At 40.0% G+C, this 21,186-nt stretch overlaps 1 protein-coding gene across 1 annotated transcript; it reads right to left on the bottom strand.

Moving 5' to 3' along the window:
• Nucleotides 1-848: 848 nt before the first annotated feature.
• Nucleotides 849-17,647, bottom strand: GPBP1L1 (GC-rich promoter binding protein 1 like 1). Its single transcript, XM_010177866.2, has 11 exons — nucleotides 16,755-17,647; nucleotides 15,777-15,891; nucleotides 15,530-15,659; nucleotides 14,888-15,171; nucleotides 12,035-12,107; nucleotides 10,675-10,868; nucleotides 7,739-7,879; nucleotides 3,872-4,030; nucleotides 3,011-3,135; nucleotides 2,020-2,122; nucleotides 849-1,775 (listed from the first exon to the last, which is right to left on the bottom strand). Exons 2-11 carry the CDS (start codon nucleotides 15,834-15,836, stop codon nucleotides 1,629-1,631), a joined length of 1,416 nt encoding a protein of 471 aa, XP_010176168.1. The 5' UTR covers nucleotides 15,837-15,891; nucleotides 16,755-17,647; the 3' UTR covers nucleotides 849-1,628.
• Between the last annotated feature and the right edge of the window lie 3,539 nt (nucleotides 17,648-21,186).

The raw sequence follows: 21,186 nt of genomic DNA on the forward strand, positions 1-21,186 counted from the left end.
TCTAGCGCAGGGGGTTAGAGGCCGTGCCAGTGTCACACTGTCGGTGAGAACTAAAAGCACAAGTAGCAGAATTACACCTGGTGTTGCTGAGAATGTTTCCTTGAGTCCAGATGCAGAGATCCATGGCTCAACATTGTAATTTTATGACACATCTGTCCTCTCTGCCTGGCCAGGCGTGAATTAAAAAACCCAAGCAAGACCTTGGGTGAAATCCCCCCAGGTCAGCGAGACCAGGATTTCGTACTCCATGTGCAATTCCACCCAACCCACTTGCAAACAGTGCACCACCATGCAAATACTTTCCAATCCAAAACCTTTGTGTACAAGCTGAACTTAAAACAGACATTGAAATAGCTTAGGCCACACCCGAGTTGTTTGTAAAATCCTTTTTAATCTAATAGAAATGTTTTCATGAATTTTTAAAAAAGATTTCAATGAAAACAGCTTTGGATTCAGACATTCCCTTGCCACGTTGTGAACATAAACAGCAGCATTGCACTAGGAACAAGTGACACCGACCAGTCGAGCTTCATGATTTTGTATGAAGCGGAAAAAAAAGCAAACTGCTTGAGTGGAAGATAATTTGAATTATTTTGTTTCTTAAAAAAAAAAAAAAAAAAAGAAAATTAAAAAAAATCAACCAAACAGGGGCTATCATCTCACCATTGTTCTCCCTCTCCCTTCTTAAAGGAAGAGTTTAGCTCCTGCAGTCTGAGTGCTACAGCAATGTTTGCCAAGTGGAAAAATACAGTGGGAGAAGAAACTATTTATCCCCAGTGCTATTAAATCCCCAAAGTTGCAGGTCCCTTTAGAGGAAAGCTTTTCTTACATAAGAAAGACAATTAGAATTGGCAAACTGATGCAAAATATTTATTCCAAGTTAGTTATTTTTGATGCAGTAGTTTTTCCCCCTCATACAGACTCAATGTGATAGTCACTTTTTTAAATCTGTAAATAATGTTATCAAAATAATCTTAATCTTTGAAATCTCACAAAAAATTTATATTTTACAATCCACCCTGAATATCAAGGCTGCAAGAAGAAGAACACAAACAATTTCTATATCCAAATATTTTACAGCTGTACCCAAAAAAAGAAAACCACAAACGCCTGGTTAAGTGATGAAGCTCCCCGAGCCGCCAAAAAAAAATAAAATAAAATAAAAACCTCATGTTATTAGCATTAATTTAACATAATTAGAACTTCAATAGCCATTTTGTCATTGACAATGATTGTTTTAGCACACTGTTACCGCACGACATTATGTAATGCAGGCGGCACTGTTAGAAGCTTGTTGTTGCAAAGATCAGTCAGCCACTTGTATCCTGCTTACAAGACTGAACTTGTGCACTGCCCCACAAGGGATTTTTGTCAAAATTTGCTAGCTGCACAAACTTCTATTAAGCATTAGGGCAAAACCAAAAGAAAAAGCTAAAGAAGCCAATTTCTCTCTTCTTTGGGATACAATTATTTCCCTTGTGCATGAAGTATCAACAACAAAAGAAAAAACTGAACAGACTGGAGACAGAATAAACTCTGTTTAGTTTATACAACCCCAAACACATGTTGAACTATGAACTGAGTTTATTGGGTTGGTTTTATTTATTTTAATTTTCTTGTGCCTACTTTCAGGCATCATCATCTGATGTTTCGCTGCTACTAGTTTCTGTGTCTGAGTCCTCAATCTTTGTCTTAAAAGTGCTTCTCCAGTGGAACAACAGGCTGGAGCCGCGGCCCTGAAGAAATCCATTCTTCCCAAATCCATTTCTTCTTCGCTGGAGGAATGAAAGCAAGTTTTAAAACAAGCAGAAATGTGGAGAGTAACTGTCGCTAACCATCTGACAACACAAATCACATATTTAACTGCATACTCATGCCCTGCACAGATAAATCAGTCATCAACTGCACTACAATCTCACTTCAATTCTTTGTTTCCTTAAGAATCACACCACAGAAGACTCATGTACGAGAGGGGAGAGGGAAAAGAGTAGTCACAAGCGGCAAGAGCTGTAAACATACCTGCTCTGATTTAATTTGGAACTCTTTGAGCTCATCCTCCGTGAGAGGAAGGTAGTTCTCATCATTTTCAGGATATTCCTGCCATCCCATTTCTTTCAATAACCTGATTTGTGGAGAAAAGAAAAGGGGCATGAGAGTTAAAGCAAGGGAACAAGGGCAAAGGAGAGAACATTTTGTCCATGAAGCACAAGGTTTTCTATTAAATCACTCCCAATTCACCAGGGAACCTTCTATGTTAGAGACCACTTCAACAATGCTTTGTGTTTACCCAACATTTTTCATACTCAACATCTTTTACAAATATTTAATCATCAGCAGTCCTGTAGAATGGGTAAATAACTAGTCTGGCAGGAGGAAAGCAAGACAGAGATTTGAAATTCTACCCAAGGACACTGAAGGAGGACATGAGTCAATCAAACCAGTATTGCAGCTCAAGATTCTTCTAAAACTTACTATCTGCTTACACCAGATACTCACACACTGCGTACTCAATGGAGTGAGATCCAAGCCAAGATACTAACGAAGTATTTTTTTAACTCTCCCCGACTTTTACAGTGTTTAAAGCAGCACAGGAGTATTTTAAGTGCAGACAGAAAGTGGTGTGTGCATGTGAGGGGGTATCTTCAGTCTTCAGACCATTCAATTTAGGACACCTGCTTGTAAATTAGCCAGAGTCACACTAGGTCTGTGCTCACTCCTGGTGTGGGCAGGTAAATACCTAGGCAGCATGAACATACAGGGATGTGGCACTAGAGAAACACAGGTATTTAATTATAGACCTTGGCAAAGTCTTGCCTCAGCTGTCATCAGTGCCCTGTTTTATTTTCAATAAGACTCCACCCAGTCCAGCACTAGTCATGAAGCCCACACACCTCCAGCTCAGTGCACACAAAGCTACTGCTGCTTCCAGAGAGTTGTCTTTGAAGTAGTTTCCTTCTCCTCATACAGTCCAAGGACTCACCCTCCTCTGCTCCAGACACCATTTACTCACCTGTGTTCTGCTTCCAATGAATGAGAGAGGTTTTCCCCCTCCTCCGGCAAAGGGAGAGAAAGGCCATTCTGATGGCAATTCTCTTCCCAGTTTTCCTTTGGTTCTGGTGTGCTGTTGCTCTCCATCTAAAGAAAAATAAAAGCATCAAACCATGAAAACAGCACAGTTCCAAGTTCAAGCTTCTGCTTTTGGAAGTAAAACAAAGGCTTTCACTTTGAGTCAGGGTTTTTTATAGAGCCTGGACTGATAATGCTTGAAAGCAACTTCTACCTGGCTGTGACAAGACAACACAATGTGAACGACATGCGGTGGACAGCACTTCCGCATCAAGGGAGTAAGTGTTGGCATTACAAAGCCGTCATCAGTGGCTCCAGAATGAGAGTAAGAAACTATGAGAATGAGATACTAAGGATAGCCTTTGCATACACATTAAGCCACTAACACACATTTACAGGTCTGGTCCAAGCCTCTGAAGCTTGAGCCACTATCCTGCACCTTTCACAAGCATTGCATTCACCTTTCCTGTGATGTAGTTTGTCAAGGAAGTCTGAAAGCAAATTAAGATCTTAAAATATGGTATTGTTCCACTCCTTCGAGAATCCTTGCAAAAATCTAGACTACCTTCACCATCTGTGACCTTCCCTTCCACTTAATTTATTACTTACCAGTCTGCATTTCGTTGCTACAGATCTCCCTTCATCACAGGGCTGTGCACTACTTCTGCTGGCATGTGTGCCAGGCCAACGGAAGTCATTCCTTTCCTCCTCCAGAGCCTGAATTACATATGCTGCTCTGGTTTTTTCAGTACCCAACTCTTTAAATACATAACAATCATATATACAGTAAGAACAGTGATCTTACATCATCCAGCTTGTCACATTCTCTGTTCTCTGTTATCTCCCCGTTCCTATCATCTTTCAGTGCCTTCAGGAATTCGCTCTTTTTATCAGTGGTACGACGCATCAGCTTCGTCAAGCGTGAAGAGCAGATCTCGATGGGAGGGGTGGTGCTGGAAGGACTCTAGACAAGGAAGGTAGAAAATAGAGACTTTCAAAGTGTATCGCTGTGAAGATGGGGCCCTCTTCAGTGTCTGTGCTTACGCCTTTCAAACATCCACCAGTTCTTTGGCTGGCTCTTAACCCCTCAAAAAACCATAATGTCAAATTCCCATCACAATACTGACTGGCGTTGCACGTTCTCTTCTCACCTTACCGCCACATTGTTCTCCCACTTATCATTATCAACTCTCAATTTTTTCTTCCCCTAGGAGTCTATTCACCTGGCCATGAATACACTTATCCTGTGCCTTGGCAATGTAATGCTCTCAAGCGATGCTGGAGACTACCAGAGAATACGAAGGCAGAGAACTGCATGCAGGACTCTTACCCTAGAAAAATTAAGGAGGTCAGGCTCAGTTCAAATTTGTGTCTTAAGCCACCCTGACAGACTCTGCCCTGAAATGAAGCTATGGGTTGGTAATGCCCTTTCAGGGAGTGGTCACATCCTTAACTAACCACAACTGGATGTGAAATACGTAGCCACAGCCTCAGTATCCTCCCCTGAAGAGCACAATGCTGATTCCTTGCTGTGTACGCTCACAGACCAGGATGGGTCAGTGTGGAGCCAGGCACAGAGAACCCTGGAGCCTGGGGGAAATCTCAGATCAAGTCACGAACCCAAGGACATATCCCATGCTCTTCCACAGTCCTTAGGCTTTCTTAATTACCTTGAATCTGTGAACCAGGCATAAGGCACAACAGTTTGCACATTAGCAGTACCCCAGCCATGACACTGCAATAAAAACATTGCTGACCAAGACAAGCTTTCAATTTAATCTGTTCCATCATTTTGACTGGACACACAAAAGAAATCTAAGAACACGTTATGTGAAAGTTCCCAATATCCTAACCTTCTGCTCATATATGGAGCTCCTGTCCAGCTGCTCTAAGACAACAAGGAATTCAGTCATTAATATGATACTTGACACTAGAATCTTGCATGCAAAACTATTCTCTTCCTTCCCTTTCTTGCTCTAACTTTTTTCCTCAGTATTAAAACAGAGTAAAATTTCCTAAATCCTGTAGTGTTTTTTCCCCTTACACTTTTTTAAACTAGAATGGGAAGGTTGCAAATTCAGGCTCTTCAAAATGAATCTCCTTTCCAGAGTAGTTTTGGATTTTGCAACGCTCTCAGCAAAGACCAAGGGAACCAAAATATTTAGCAAACCAAAAACTAGGCAGCAACTGCTGCTTAGATCTCTAATGCCTGTTGCACGTGAGACACTGGTGTGCAATAATGCCTTTCAGGGAAGTGCCTGCTGGAAGTAATGTCTTATGGTAAACATTTCTCAGGTGGCCTTTCCAGATTTTGCCTAATTCAACACAGTGAGCAACAAAACAGCAATTTAATAAGTGACTGTGAATATTAGGCTAAAAACCTAGCATAGTACTGAAGTTAAAGCTCTCAATAGGGCAATTAATTTGACTGCAGTGACAGAAGGTAATAATGAACAAATGAGACTAAGAATTAGATGTCTTCTGGTGATTTGGAATACCCTACTAAAGCACTTGAGTTCTTTGCTAGAAGTAGCCATTTTAACAGTGCTTTATAGAACTGCTGAGGTACTAAAACTTAGTTTCTACACATTAGGTGAAAACAGTTACAGCTAAGCTTTAGAAACATCAGAGTCCTTAGAGGGAATTACATTTCACCTCAATTCTGACTTTATCCTTAACTTTCTGTAGAAGGTTTTCTGTAACAATAAGAGAGAATGTTACATAAAGGGGTATAAGTAGTTATTTTCTGACATGTTTTCTAAAGGTAGGTTTCAGCCCTTTGACTGAACCATCAAGGCATCTCTCAGATTTTATTTTTTTCTTTAAATGAGAGCACTATGCATAATCTCAGATTTGTTCAGATATCGGTCTGTTTAACAGGGGTGGCTACTCTAACAGCGAGGTCATCCTGTATAATTTTAAGAATTCAGACTATATCTTGGTTTGGTTGTCTTAGACTGGCTTGTGGGGACACAGTGCCAGTGCTAGATGGCACCCTTTTACAATGGTCTCTTATGAATAATGGTGCTATTTCCAACACTTCTGCAGGAGGGGCATTATCCTCATTTCAGAAATAAAAAAATCAAGAGATTACTTGTAGCAGGCCCATGGAGTGAGGATTACAGTAGTACTTGCTGGCCGTGGTCCTGTGTTTTCATACTGCACGTCTCCAACAGATTCAAAGAAAAATGTATTACGAGTGTTCAGTTTTAGGATGAATTTTTAAGGCCTTTTTGTTTAGTTGATTGACACTGGTAATACAAAAAGTATTAAAGGAAGTACTGTTTGTTCTGGGGAAAACCCAGCTGCCTACTCCTGCTGTCAGATTAGTACCTGACATCTTTGCTGACTAAACTTTCAGGCAAGATCTTGGAAGATGGAGAGGAATAAAATAACGGAGACTACTTGCATTACTACTGTATGATATAAAGCAATTGCCCTTCTCAGTATCTACCTAGGAGTTAAAGCCTAATAAGTTTACATATTTATGCTGCAAAGGTGTCTACACTGTGTTCTGTATTACAGAAAAAGGAAGGCTGTCAGTAACACAAAGGGCTCTGTCTGAGGATGGACAAACGAAAGGTCAGGGAAGGGGATACAGGATAAGATCTATTTGTCAAAGTGGCAGGTGCCTGCTTGTTAACTACTGCTTTTAATGACACTCAGCAGTGGTTAAAGCAGAAAAGTACAGGCTGTTTCAAAGTAAAGCCTGCAAAGCAGAGAATCATAAAGATGACAAAGTTGTATTTCAGAAGTAAGATCTGTAAAGGAAAAAGAAAAATGCACAACTAGAAAAAAAACCAGTTACACTGGAAATGCGAACACACTCATTTCAAATTACGTGAACAGGTCACTTAACAGTCTGGTTTATTTTTATTCTTTTTCCATATGATCACAAACCTGATAAATTTTGATTCCCAGGAGCAGAGGAGAAAAGTTATTCAGTGTCACTTTTCTATTAAGCTTTGTGGAATTTCAAGCTCCAAAACAGCATTTGATATATAAACTATAAAGCAATGCACAGAAAAGCTGGCCGAAATGTGTTTTGTCACAGTTACTGCTGAAACGTTAACAGATTTACGTGCAAAGCTCTCTCCATACTTCTGCCCAAAAGCGGAGGCAAGTCAATTTCCACCTCACCTCCTTCCAACACCAAAATTAAAAACAGACACTGTAGCTGAAGACACATACACACACATTAAACCACCTCAGCCCTCGCAGAGCTCATTGCTTGTGCTGCTGCTCTTCTAGAAAAAGGAAATGAGGCAGATCATCCTCTTTCCCCTTCTTTTCCCATACTAAAGAATAGCATGGGAATCAGTTTAGCTATCTGTTCATGTCAGTTCTTGGTATCTGGAGTCTGATAACACCAGGTCTATGCATGTCTAGTTACGCGACACTACTTAAAGCATTAGTACTTGTTTTAAAAATGTTGGAGTGAAATTCTAATACATTTGGACAAACACCAACGACTTTCCATGCAGGTAAACCACATTTTTATGTCTTTTAGTGTATCAGAGATGTGGCAGAACATACTAGGAATGTACAAAGGAGTTATTCTTAAGGGTGCAGAGGTAGGTACACCATGTACGGAGAGGACCTTACCATGTTTAAGCTAGAGTAGGTGACAGCAGTAAAAGTTCCCACCCTATCCCCAAATCCAACCCCTTACCTCTTTGGGAGAGGTGAGGACTGAGCCACTCGCCAGTACCGCTGGTTTGGTTACAGACACTGGGCTGGTAAAGGCAGAGTCACGGCTGGAGGAAAGCGAGCCTGGTTTATGTTCACTTCTGTTGGCTTTCCATGGACTTGGCTATATTGAAGAGAACACAAAGTACTGGACAGTAAATGGTAAGGCACAAGGAGGGGTTGCTTACAAGTAGTAAAACAAATAAACAAACATTATATTGGCTGTTGTACGGATTTTTTTTTTCCTCCCTTGTCTCAACAAGTTTATCTAGACACCCATTATTTTTCTCCATCTTCTGTTTTCCCCAAACCCCACACAATTCTGCTTCATGGGCATCACCCTCCAGTAAAACACTGTTAGTGCTCAAGGAGAAAACTCAGCATTACTCTTCACTAATTGGAATCACCACCAAGTAATGTAATGCATCTCACAGCTACTCACAGACGGGAAGTAAAAAATCCCAATTAAATTCACATTTCATATGGGAACACCGTATGCCACAAAGAAAGGGTTTGCATCACTTGACAGGAACTTCCCATGCAAAGAAGCAGCACATCAAGGAATGTTTCTAACCAGGCTAAGAATGCAAATTATTTATTTCCTAGGGGCTCTGAAAGTGTCCATCATTGCACTGATTTAGTAACAACAACAACAAAAAGCAAAGAAAAAAGTAAAAAAAAGAAAAGGCAGCCAGTTCATTAAAGTGCATGAGCACTTGCTGTTTTGCTCTGGATACTCTCTTCAGTATCTCTTCAAATACACTGGTGATTTGGCTGAAAAGCAGACTGAGATAAGCTTTTGTTATTTGGAATATTATTCTTGAGCCTCTCTTATCAACCAAGGACAAACACTGTGAAGTGACAGTCTTTACAAAAACGATCCTAACAAGAAACTTGTATCATGTAGCAAGAGAAATAACACCTGTCAGAGCAGTAAAACATATTGGTTCCTTTGTCCCATTAGACTTCTGAAGTCAACTTCAAGTCATTAGCAAAATAACTCATGCAGAAGTGGGATTCAGTTAAATGAGATGCAACAGATCTTGCATTCTGCAAGCAATCAGAGCAGAAGCCGTTATTTCAGTGTGTTCTCACTCTCCATTGGGTTATTTTATTCATTTTTAAATAAATAAATAAATCAGTAGGGGAGGCCATCAGCCTTACTCTTCCAGTCCAACTTAAAAACAAGAGCAGTCCGCATTACTGAATGGATTATTAGGCATTCACAGTACACATTCCAAACATTCCCTTCTAACCCAGAAAATATCCTGATCTGGGCAATATTGCCTGGTACTAAAATCAGGGTGTAGAATTACTACGACAAAAAAGTTTCTTTCTCTCCGCAGATGCGGTGGTTGCACTGTTTAGACACCCAGATTTTGGCTGCTGGTTGTTGTTCTCCCAGCTTCCACGAAGGGGCAGCTTAGACAAATTCAAATCCTACTGCTTTCTTAGGGAGGCCACTAGATTCCAGCACAACAACTAGAGATTAATACCAAAAAGAATCGTTTGCAGATTATAACCTTCATGGATTGCTTGACTGTGAACCATTAGCCAAGAAAGAATGCTCTTGTTTCACTGCCACCAGTTCTCTTCCTTTTGGTACAACTTAACAAAACCAATTTTCATTCAGTTTGCCTGGGACAGCTTTCCAACACTGCAGGCTTTGCCAAAAGGAATGTTTTTACCTCTCTACTTTATGCACTTCAATTTCTGTACAACTTTCTAGAGTCTTCAGAATAATGCACCCTACCATAGCTGCTTTATGTCTGTACCTTTAAAAAAAGGCATCATGCACACAGTTTTTCTGTCTAAGGATATGCTGATCTCCCACCTTTTAGCTTTGCTAATGGTCACCATTCATGAACAAAAGTGCTGTTGAGGACACCAGCAAACAATCTGATAATCATTTTAACCATTAGGATTTTTCCTGTAGTTGGCAGAATTTGGCCTGAATTAAGAGAAACTTAAAAAAGAGAATGAAGCTCTAAACTTGCTCTTTTACAAAAAAAGCTGTTCATCTTTCCTATTTTGCTTTTATCTTTGAAGTGTGTAACAGTAATCTACTCTAATCACAGGGAAGATTTTGTTGGAATGTAGCAGCCAGCATTAGTAATTAATAAATTTTAGAACTCAAAGTATTCGGACACCTTTCTGAAAAACAACCTAGCTAGTAATTTTCTTTAGCTTCTTAAATACTTTCACCATCAATGGCACCATGATGGCAGGGGGGTTGGAACTAGATGACCTTTAAGGTCCCTTCCAACCCAAACCATTCTATGATTCTATGATCAATCCTACACAGTTTCTAGGGTATCTATACACGTAGATTCTCTGGAAAAATGAACAAGATAAAGCCTAGAAATAAGAAACAAAAAAACTACTTGTTTTCTCAGCACTCCTACATTTCTCTCAGTAAAAGAATTATAGCACAAACCCCATTACTTTTCCAAGTTGTCTCAAGGCTCAACTAAATCAGAGCTAAATTGCAGGATGTTACAATCTAATCTGATCTTAGTCTCAACTGTGTTTTAAACACATCAAAGTATTGTAACCCAATAAAGATTTTTCCAGGTAGTCACGTGAACAATTCAAGCACATCTAGCATACATTCCACTTCTCTAGCATCACTTGTTTTGCCTAAGATAAGGATTTGTCTAATGCATGAGAAGGAATCCATTCAAACAGACATTAGTATATAGTCACAAGAGAGGTTAGTTTTCTGCAGGGGCAAGAGCAAATGGCACTTTAACAGGGAACAACAATTTTATTAGTAAACAGACCTCTACTCTAAAGGCCACTACCCCAGAAACTACTGGATTCCAACTCCTGCTATTTGTTAGGGGGTTGATTCCCTTGTTGAAGGGGAGAGCTCTCCCTTGATCTGTGGTTCACTAACTTGGTTGGAACCCCCTGTACCTTAGAAGGAGGAGCTGCAGGTTTAGGAACCAGATTTTTGTAGACACTTGGGACAATGGTGGTGGCTTTGTTGCCATTTGCCAGGTGAGAAACAGGTGATGTAAATGCAGCTGAGAAGGCGGCGGCAGGATCCTCTTTTGAAACCTTTTTGATGACCAGCATCTTGGTAGGTTGCTTGGCACTAGGGGGGTTTTCTGTAAAAATAAAATGAGAAGGAGTCTGAAAAACAAACATTCAGTTTCATAACAGTTTTAATGTACCGCTTCAGTTTCTTTCCTCTCAGTCTTAGATGCTACACATCCGATTCTGAGACTGCTATCAGTGTTCTTTTGTTTCAGCTTTGAGCAAAGACACCGGATAAGGGTGTCAAAGTCCAATCTTTTTTCATTTAACCACCACAGCTCCCCTGATGCTGAAGGGAAAAACCTACAGTGCTATCAACTAACAGCCTTCCACCATACCACAGGAATCAGAAGAGATATTAGCAGTTTTTTGAGCAACCGTGCATCAGCTTTGTTAATTCACTAGCACAGCAAAAATACTCTGCACAACTTATACCTCAGAAGACAGTAAGCTTTTACAAACAAGCACAATCAGTATTCCTTAGATCAAATCAACACATTTGCAGGAGTAGAACAATTTAACAACAGTAATTATATAAACAGCTAAAATCCCCATAAATGCTAATTGTAATTATTTTTTGAGCAGAACAATGCCTACATGACAAAAATACAAAAATAGTACAATCCAATATGATAGCCAGAAGTGCTTTTTAACTTTTCTGTGTTTGCACTATTTACAGTATCTAACCCAACTGATCTAGCTACATTTTAACTAGAAATTAAACTTGTGTTTAGTTGCTGGAACTGGTAACTTGTTTCACTCATTTTTTATTTTTTTACAGACACAGATTCGCATACCACATCAGAATCAAAAGCAAGCCTGTCCTGAGTTAAAAAAAATAAAAAAAATCCAAACCACACTGTTATGACAGTTTTGCTGTATTTCTAACATGAAGATTGTGAGTCAGGAACTACTGCCTAGTTCACTCAAATCTGCTTTGCTCTTCAAGGGATGTCTGCATGAAATTGTAACTGCAGTAAGACAAGAAGCAAATGCAGAACAGTGACATTACTGCCACCAGCAGGTTTTTTTTATGGCAAGACAAGCACAGTTTCAAGTAGACAAAAAGGCCAAAAGATCAGTGAAGACTAGGGGCAGGAAAACATCAGGAGAAAGTTGCAAACTGTCTGGCTCACTTAAAATCTTTTTGAGTGGAAAAACTAGCATTTAAACGTCAGTTACAACCTTCTGCTTCAGCATCAGCATCCTGTACAGCGATGTAAGTACTTTTACTTACCCCATACTCCAGAAGGTGTCCCTAAAGGTTTGTTCTGGTTGTTGTGTCTTCCAGCTTCTGGATTCAAAGATGGCTGTAAAAAGACAATGCAAATGAGTATATCATTATATCACATATAACAAAAAAAAATCAGTATTAACATAATATTATGCTTCTGGGAACCTAGAGTACGGGTAGTTTTCTCTGAACAGCACCTGAATTAGAAGACAGTGGTTGTCACAAGACATCTAAAAACCAAGTTTGTATACTCCTCAGCTTCTGCTGTATTTCCAACAGAACTGTCACAGGGTTCTGAATAGGCCCTTTAGTCTTCTACTATACAATTAAGTAGATATGACCAATCAATATACACATAAAAGATTTAGTTATTTAATCAGCAGCTCAAAATACAAAGGAGAATCCACATCATCAGCATATGAAGAATCTAGTCTAATTTCCCAAATATTTTTATACAATAATTATGCATTAACCAATTAAAAAAACCAACCAACCAACAACCCCAAAAGCAGTATGAGGCTCCTAATGTAAAGGAATAATTAATACATATATAAATTTACTGACAAAAAAGCTGCATGTAAATTTATGTTAAGCTTCAGAGTCCACTTTTCAGGACCATACTGCATGCAGACTCTGCTCTCTGCAGACTCACCCTTGATTCATTATCAGAATTCAACTTAGTGGAACAACTAAGGACATGTCCAAGCTCAAACCAGAGTACAGAAAATCTAAGCATTCAATGACAAGGGTTCCTGATAAGCTATTCCTCTTCCCTTGTCCCAAGTAACTTCAGTTCAAAATAAAGCCATCTTTTTCCTCTCTTTAATGAATTCTTCATATGTTAGTTACTATGGTGACAGCATAAGTCTCTAATAATGAGCTTCTGAAATAGTAGGCATTCAATCTGTAAGAGTTAGGAAAAAATGTCACACCATAGCACGAATTCCTGCCTCAGACCCTAGAAATTCCCCTGTTTCAGTACTCCATTTTTCAGTTACAGGTCAGTTTTATAGCAGGGGTGCTCACACCACAGGAGAACTTAGACTAACAGTCTGTTTTGCAGACCTTTCAGGAAATGCATTGCCATCGTCAACCACACAGGCCTAAGAGCTACATACTTAACCACAGTACACACCAGTTTCACCACTATGGCAAAGACAATACAGGAGTTATTTAGCAAAGTTTGCTGCTAGACAATGTGTAGTATTATCACCTTAAAAAAAAAATGAGGGAAGTAATTACAGAATAAATAGCCATGTAGTTGGGGAAAGGCACTGAAGGAGAGAATGAAGAAGTACATGGAAAATTTAGACCAAGATAGACTACAACAGTGCATAGTTGCAAAGATTACAATAACTTTCTACATTTCAACAGGCTTCTGACAGTCTAAGAAATCCTGAATTACAGTATTCTTGAGAAATCAGATTAACAGAAATCTACACACGAGCTTTATCACTGCTCTCCAGGTGCTAACCGCCCTGTGATGCAGGGTACCACTCCCAGCAGAAGCGGTTGAACAAGAGCGTGCACTCACACCTCAGGCAATTCACTGAAAAAAAATAGCAGCTTAAAATCAAACCGGCTCCTGTGGCAGTTTAAATGAAGACTCTAGATTTTGGCCTGAAGCAGTTGTGTGGCATACATACATTTCACTCCAACTCCTAACTTCCTGAATACAAGCAGTGCCACCAAACTGCTGGACAATTTCAGCTGTAAACAGCCTTTCCAGAGAAAAAAGCTGAATAAGAGAGCAAAAAGCTCAAGATGACGACGATACCCGTAAGTGTGAACACTATCACCAGAATCTCTCATTACTGGACGCAGGAACGGGCTTAGCACTGAAGATGAAGTCAGAAGAATTGCACTAGGTGAAGGGACTGAGTTATGAGAACCCTACAGATGATATTGGTTACACTGGTCAAGGAGAGCCTAGAGAGAGCAAGAAACAAGATGCAAAAAGCAAAATACATGGTCTGGTAACAATAAAATCCTCATCAGGGGACAGGAGAAAAAAAATTACATTGTAAAGAGAAATCAGAGAAGGTGCATATATCTCAAAGCATTAGCATTAAGGAATGCACGTGGTAAGAATGAAAGCTGTAAGTCCAAGTACTGTTTGGTATAGTTTGGAAAACTAAACATATGCCAGTAAAAATAGAGCCACGATGTAGAGACTATCGTACTGATAATACCATGTGAATCAGAATGCTGGATAAGAATAGAGTTGATGAACTGGATGGAGATACTGATGGAAGAAATGGCTCAAGAAACCCTGACCCCCAGATTAACACAGAGATAGGAAAACATCTCTGATAAGAAAATACTCTTCCAGAAGATTCAAGACAGATGGTTGAAGAGGTCTGAGCACATCTTACGAACAAGCTTGGGAAGGTTATCAAAACACCAACACATACCAGAACGCAGGAGACAGGAACAGCAGGCAGACTGAGGATAAGGTGAACAGATGAACTTAGGAGCAAAAAGAAAAAGGCTTTGTAAGCACAGCCACAAAGTCAATACAACTACGTTTCCTGTGGCAGACCAAAGTGTCACCTTAAGGGTTTCTCTGAAGATCTGGCTTGTGTGTTACAATGCTGTCTTCAGTTCACAGTAACCATTTTGCAAAATACAGTAATGTGACAAAACCCATAATCCAACAGGTTGTCAAGACCCGAGGATTCTGGGTACCCATTAGCATCCTGTCAGCACTGGAATAATTTTGTTAAATCTGTTGTGATCTCAAACATGGAATGAAATGCAACTCTAGATCCTCACCATCTATCAATGCTAATAAAAATGAAATCTGAAAAGCCACTTCTCACAGCTGCCACTTCTAGTGAGAAGCTACACACTTACAAAGTCTTCTTCCTCAAATTGCAAATGCTCTTTATCTTCCTTCTTCTCCTCCCTGGATTCAACAGGCAGCTTTTCTTGAAAGGCGGAACTTTTCCGAGAATGGAAGTTGCCATTCCAGTGGCGATGAACTCCAGTTCCTCCTCCACCACGCTGGTTCACACCATCATGGCCCCGTGAGGGACCATGCCAGCCAGGCTGACTGCCAGAAAGCCCAACATGAGCTCCTTTCGAAACACCAGAATCTACAGAATCATGGCGGAGAAGGGATGGCTGATGCCAGCAGTCTAAACAAAAGGAGATAAGTATGCAAATAAAAAAAGTCAACACAGTGTGCAGAATACTGGAAATATCAGGCTGCTTTTCTTGTTGTATTCACCAAGCAACCATTAGTCAAAACTTCTTCAGCTACTGTGTGATTATATCAGAAAACAAACCAAGCTTCACAATGCACATGCAGTCACCACGGAAACCCCTTAAGGCCTGAGCACGTGGCATGGGAGAAGAGAATAGCATAAGTTTCTTATAGGATGTTTTGAAAGGTAAAGTTTTGGAAAATATTGTTTATATTCTGCAGGATTCTTCATTCTGTAGAATATCTGAAAATGTTTGCTCTTAGGCTGCATTCTGACCCCTCCTACTCACCTCCTGCAGTTCGGAGAGGCCCATTATTGAAAAATCCATCAGAAGAGTTGTGTCTCCTACGGCTCACCCCAAAGCGGCCCTCTCCCCGTGGAAGATGCTCTCCATGTTTCTCAAAGGTGGCTGCAGGGGACTAAAGAAAGTAAAAAGTGATGGTAATGAAGCATTTATTAGGGCACTCCAGGAGCCTCCCAGTCCAACACTGACATTTTGTTAACTGAAAAATGTTATTATTGTGTATTAACGTTACCTTGGTTGACTGTGGCGTTGAGAAGTTAAGCCAGGCAGGAACAAAGTCATGCTGCGCCATTTAGGTCCAGTGTCTCCCTTCAACAAAATGAGGCATCAAACCTCATGGCCAGGATCTGTAAAGGAAAAGAACATTCCCTGACGGTCATCTTTTCCAAACTACAATAATAATACAATTTATTTCCCAAAGCTTGGCCTATATGAATAGGAGGGGAAAAGTGCTGCAGTTTTTCATATTACACTTAAGCATTTTTTTCCCTGATGACTTTGTTCCTCTGACAAAAACAGGTAAGAACTTAAATGTTCCCAGTTACTTCCTGTTACAATTAACACACCCACGAAATTCATGATAGGATGGGTGTGGAAGTGGGAAGAAAACAGAACAAACAGCATACAAAAGCCATACAATGCACAGATGTGTAAAATCAAGGCATGACGGGATTGGGGTACATTCCTTCATTGTCTCATAGTCTACGAAGAAATGATCACTGCACGTTTTACTCCAGAGGTTGTAAATCAAACATCACACCAGTGATGACATTAGAGACATTGAGAGCAGATCAGAGACCTGAAAGGTAACCATATGCCAGCTCCTGCACTCCCAACTTAAAATTGTATCCAGATCCGCCCGCTTCCATACAGCAGGGAATATCCTACGCTGAAACTGATTTCATAGCCAAGAAACCAAATTGTTAGGAGCAGGACACAAGCTGGCTGAAGGATCTTAATGGAAGTTCAACTGAAGACCAGCTGAGGCGTCTCACTGAAGAATCCAAAACTCAATTGTTCTTTCCAACATGTCATAGCGATTTCCACTGCTCAAAATTAGGAAAATTCCATTATTGCTCTGTATAACTGAATTTGTCTTCTTGTGGAAGGTTCTCCAGTTTACCAATTTGCTTTATTTTTCAACATTACTTATCTATGAACAAGTCAACACTATATAAACAAAGGAAAAAAAGTATATATGATCACTTACCCTGAGTTTGGCCGCTGTAGTCCAACGTCCTCAGCTTTTGTGCTTCACTGATCTTCGGATTCCTTCCTTCCCCAGTATGCTGTAAGGCCAGCCTTGAGGCAACAGTGCGTCTCGAAGCTGAGCACGAGAGGCCGCACTTCGTGCCAACTGTGCCCTTCACCCCCTCAGCTGCTCATTTTAACCTCTCTTTGCACTCTCACTACAAAAAAAAAATACCTAAGAAGGTAATTTATATTTAAAAAAAAAAGCCACGACCACGTTCACCTCATTAAATTTCCTCTGGTCGTGGTAGTACAGAAGTCAGCCTTTACATTACAAAAAGGTTTGTCAAGCCTGCATGACAACAATCAGAGCAACACCATGGTTAATACTGAACAGATACACTCAAGTCTGCTGGATAATTCATGATCTGCAGCACATCAACCTGAACACTCTGGAAAAAGGACAACGTTACATAAAAACGGTTGCCCCAAATGCTGAGATCTAAAGAAGAAGCATCTGCCCAAGTGCTCTTAAAATATAAACTTCATTTTTATCACATACATCTGCTAAAAAAAGGTATAATATTTTAAAAAATGAATGTTAGGATATACTCTGATCTTCACGTAACTTGGTTAATGCTCCTCAGAGCTAAGCACTACTTGATATAAAGCTCAAAAGCAGGCACAAATGTTTTATCTCCCCGTTTTTCACTATTTACATGCTGAAACATAGGTCACATGAACAAAAAAATGCCAGGTCCAAAAATAATCTCTTCTACTCTATTTTTTTTGTAGACTGGGTGCTGCTTTTAAAGGGACACCAATTATTTCACAAGAGCCTCTTGTTCTACAGTGGAGAGTTCAATTCTGGGTCATAGTCCTCTTCCATCAAAGAGGTGAGACAGGAACTGTAGTCACTATAAAAAACAAACAAAACCGTATCAATACAAGTGGTGTAAACATGACAAAGTATGACTAGAGAGAAGAACAGAAGGAATTGAGCAACTATAGTGCAAATGCCAAAAGCTATTTTATCTCTGATCAAAACAAAACCTGAAATAATACATTTTTTTAAAAAGGCCCTGAAAAGGCCATTTTTGCTTTTAAATGATCACTTCCCAGATTTAGTTTACAAAAGGACAATACAAACAAGCTGAATCAGAATAAAGGGAAGAGCAAAGAAACTGCATGCAGCTGATGAAAGGGATTCCACATTTCACAGCCATTTTAAATCCTGCTACTTAAATAATGAGGCTGTAGGCCGCAGGTAGCCTTGGCCATTCCACACGCCTCATCTCCTCTGTGCGTCCGCATCATTCCTCACCTGCTCCAACCCAGCCAGACTCACCTCTGGAGACACATGACAGTAATACATCCAGTATTCCATCAACTGCTCCACAGAAAATACCACCACCACCACCAACAAAAATTGATTCTTTCTGCTATGGTCTCTTTCCTTGAACCACCTTACCTAACTAGAAGCAAACAGATAGGTTTACTGCTCCTGGAACATCTGAAAATTTCTACTACTGTTTTGATGCCATCAGCTGTTTCTCAGGATCCCTTTAGGTATGTCTTGTTATGCCTTTATATTTGACTTATCAGAGTTTGTTTTCCTTGTTTGGATATGGTTCCATTCTTTGATCAGTTTTGGGTTTTGTTGCACTTGTTATGACATTCTTTACTCTAAGCACGTGGATTTAAAAATTTTTTAAAGAGGGTTTTGACAGAGGTTCAAAATAAACACACAGAGGGAATAGTAGAAGAATCACCACCTTCTTTATTTTCTTTTTTTTTTCTTTATGGAACTAGATGTTATTGTTGTCTAGAGGAGAGGGAAACGTTTTTGCACCTAAGCTGTCAGCCACAATCACATTTCTGGAGGTGGAGTAACAAGTAGCCTCAAGACCCCTACAAACTCCCAGCCAAGATGAGGCGAAACCAGAGTGGACATGGCCATACACAATACTGACCTGGGAACGTCCTGAGCATCCCATCCTGTACCACAAGCTAGTAAGTGTCACACACTGCAAACAACGAAAGTGCTAACCTACCAAGATCTGGTCTATATTAAAGGGTAATTTTTCAGTGTGTATGGGGACATGCTGGAACACCTGCTGCAGACAGAAAAGTCTTCCCACTGTGCTGAACTCAGCACAGGTACAGAACTCCTTCAGATGTGACCTTCTGAGGCTGCTACCAAGCGTTTGAGTAGTAAGTAGAAGATAAAACAGGGACAAAGTCAATGCAGTTGACTACATTTAAACAAGATTCATTGCCTTCTGAATAAATATACTTTTCAGAACAAACTGTATAGCAATTAAGCCAGGTCAAACTCTTGACAAAAGTAATATAATTTAAGAAGTCGATTTAATGAGCCCTGAGAACGATTCACAGCAATGTGAAAAACGGACCTAAAAAGAGCAAAGCCCACACAGAATTGTTCTCTGAATTTAAGGGTATCTAAATAAATGAACACCATAGAACTACAGTTTTGAAGTAGGAACTAGGTCTGAGTACACAACAAAAATAAAAACAGCACAGAAGCACAATACCCAGATTTCACTTCACAAAAAAAATAAATTCCCAGTACCTTTGGAAAAGGAAATGGAAAAGGAAAGCACATCAACAGCTCACAAAAGTTGTGTGGCTGCAAGACATCTTTTTATATTTCACCACAATCAAAAGCAACGTGAAACTCTGCAAAACTCCAAACACCAATTCAGAAAAGATTTTGCAGAAGATTCAGGTCTCCTAACCTGCTATGTTGGTACCATTGTTAGTATTGGTGACCAGGCCAGTACATTATGGAGCAGTATCTAACGTGCATACACACAGTCTACAGTCGAGTGTGACTCCTAGACATGAAATTTTGGACTGATGTCTTGCAAACATCATGATTGCACAGCACAGTTAGCATAAATTAGGCACTACTGATCAGAAAACCTTCTACTACTTAAAGGAATGACCTCCACATAATCTCAAACCTTCTATCAAGTATTTTGATACTTCTGTAACCTTTATTCTGCAACAATCTCGCCTGTGAGTGTCACAGTTACTGGGAAGCTCTGCATCCAGGCTGCAGTAAACTAAAGCAAGAGGCTTAAATTAATTTCCACCCAGTGTACAGAAGGCACAATTCAGAGAGTAAATTCAAAGTCATGTCTTGAGCCCTTGCAAAGTTGTGTTTCCTGGCATGAGCCAGGTATGGAAGGCTATATGCCAACACACTATGTGCCAACACAGCCTGCAGCTGGCTCCGTATTCCAATAAGCACATGTACTGCTCTTCAGTCATCACCTTCTCGTGCAGGTAGTATCACAAAAAGAACAAGGGATGTGACATTAAAATGCAACACTTTTTGCTAAAGCAAAAGACTTGCTGTTAGATAGTGCTGTAAGTTATGCCACCACTGAATCCCTTCAGTCCCCAGGATTAATTAGCCCACGTGCCAGGTTTTACAGCCTCCTCCCGCACACACTGAATCCCGTCCCACATCACACCTTCAACCTACCCAGTACCACTGCCATAACCGATCACACTACTGGTAACAGTACATCACAAAATCCTAACAGGCAAGACCCAGTCTCTCAATTACCTTCTCTGACAGCAACTTACAATAAATTATTAAGAAAAAAAAAAGTACAGGAACCAGAGGGAATCGCATCAGGGGTCTCAGGATACTTTCTCAGACTTTTAAGCCAGAGTCTGTATGATAGTTTATTACCAGTCAGTGCTGCTATGTAAATCTGTTGAATTACTTTCTTTTTAAACCCGTTAATACATTTTTGCCTCCCAAATGAGAGAGGGCAGAGTTTACTTGTGCTTTGTGTAAAAATAAATTGGTGGCTATAAAAATGTCAGCTGCAAGTCACTGGTATGTTTTCTTGTGCTAACAAAGAGGCCGACCACACTGTACTCAGTTTTTCATGATACTCATGTTTTCATATATGATATACACACCCATCAAGTAATCTCTTTTCCAAGCTAAGTCAGGCTATTTGTGAAAGCTTTCCTATCCTTTACCATATCTTTTAGATATAAGGTCACTAAAACAGCACAAAGCGCTCAAGATCTGGGAGCGCGACCAATTTATACAGTGGCTAAATTGAGCGTTTTTTAACCTTTCTTCCCAATATATAACATTGTTTCTTTTTTGATTACTACATAGAACTGAAATGACCTTTGCCAGCTACTCAACAATAAACAGAGCAGAGATTCCTCAAAGTACAGGTGGGGTTTGCTTTTCTCTGGTCATGCACATGAATGTGTGTGTGGAACAAACACTCTTGCATTCCCTGCAGGCAAAGTTCCCAGTCCTTTCCATACTGTATTTAAGGTTCAGTCGAACTGGTCTCTGCTTCAGTATGGAAAACAGCAAGGACAAAGATCATCCCCAGTAACCACTCCCAATTTCAGGAAAAAAGCAAACAGAAGTGCTCATCAATGCA

This window comes from Antrostomus carolinensis, unplaced genomic scaffold, assembly GCF_000700745.2.
Source record: "Antrostomus carolinensis isolate BGI_N321 unplaced genomic scaffold, ASM70074v2 scaffold19911, whole genome shotgun sequence".
Lineage (NCBI taxonomy): Eukaryota > Metazoa > Chordata > Aves > Caprimulgiformes > Caprimulgidae > Antrostomus > Antrostomus carolinensis.

Excerpts from the sequence above, each read along its gene's own strand:
- GPBP1L1 (XM_010177866.2), bottom strand. The coding sequence starts at position 15,836 with ATGGCGCAGCATGACTTTGTTCCTGCCTGGCTTAACTTCTCAACGCCA. Across the intron at positions 15,660-15,776 it reads CAACGCCACAGTCAACCAAG|TCCCCTGCAGCCACCTTTGA; the intron begins GTAACGTTAATA and ends TACTTTCTTTAG. Across the intron at positions 15,172-15,529 it reads GCCTCTCCGAACTGCAGGAG|ACTGCTGGCATCAGCCATCC; the intron begins GTGAGTAGGAGG and ends CCTTTTGTTTAG.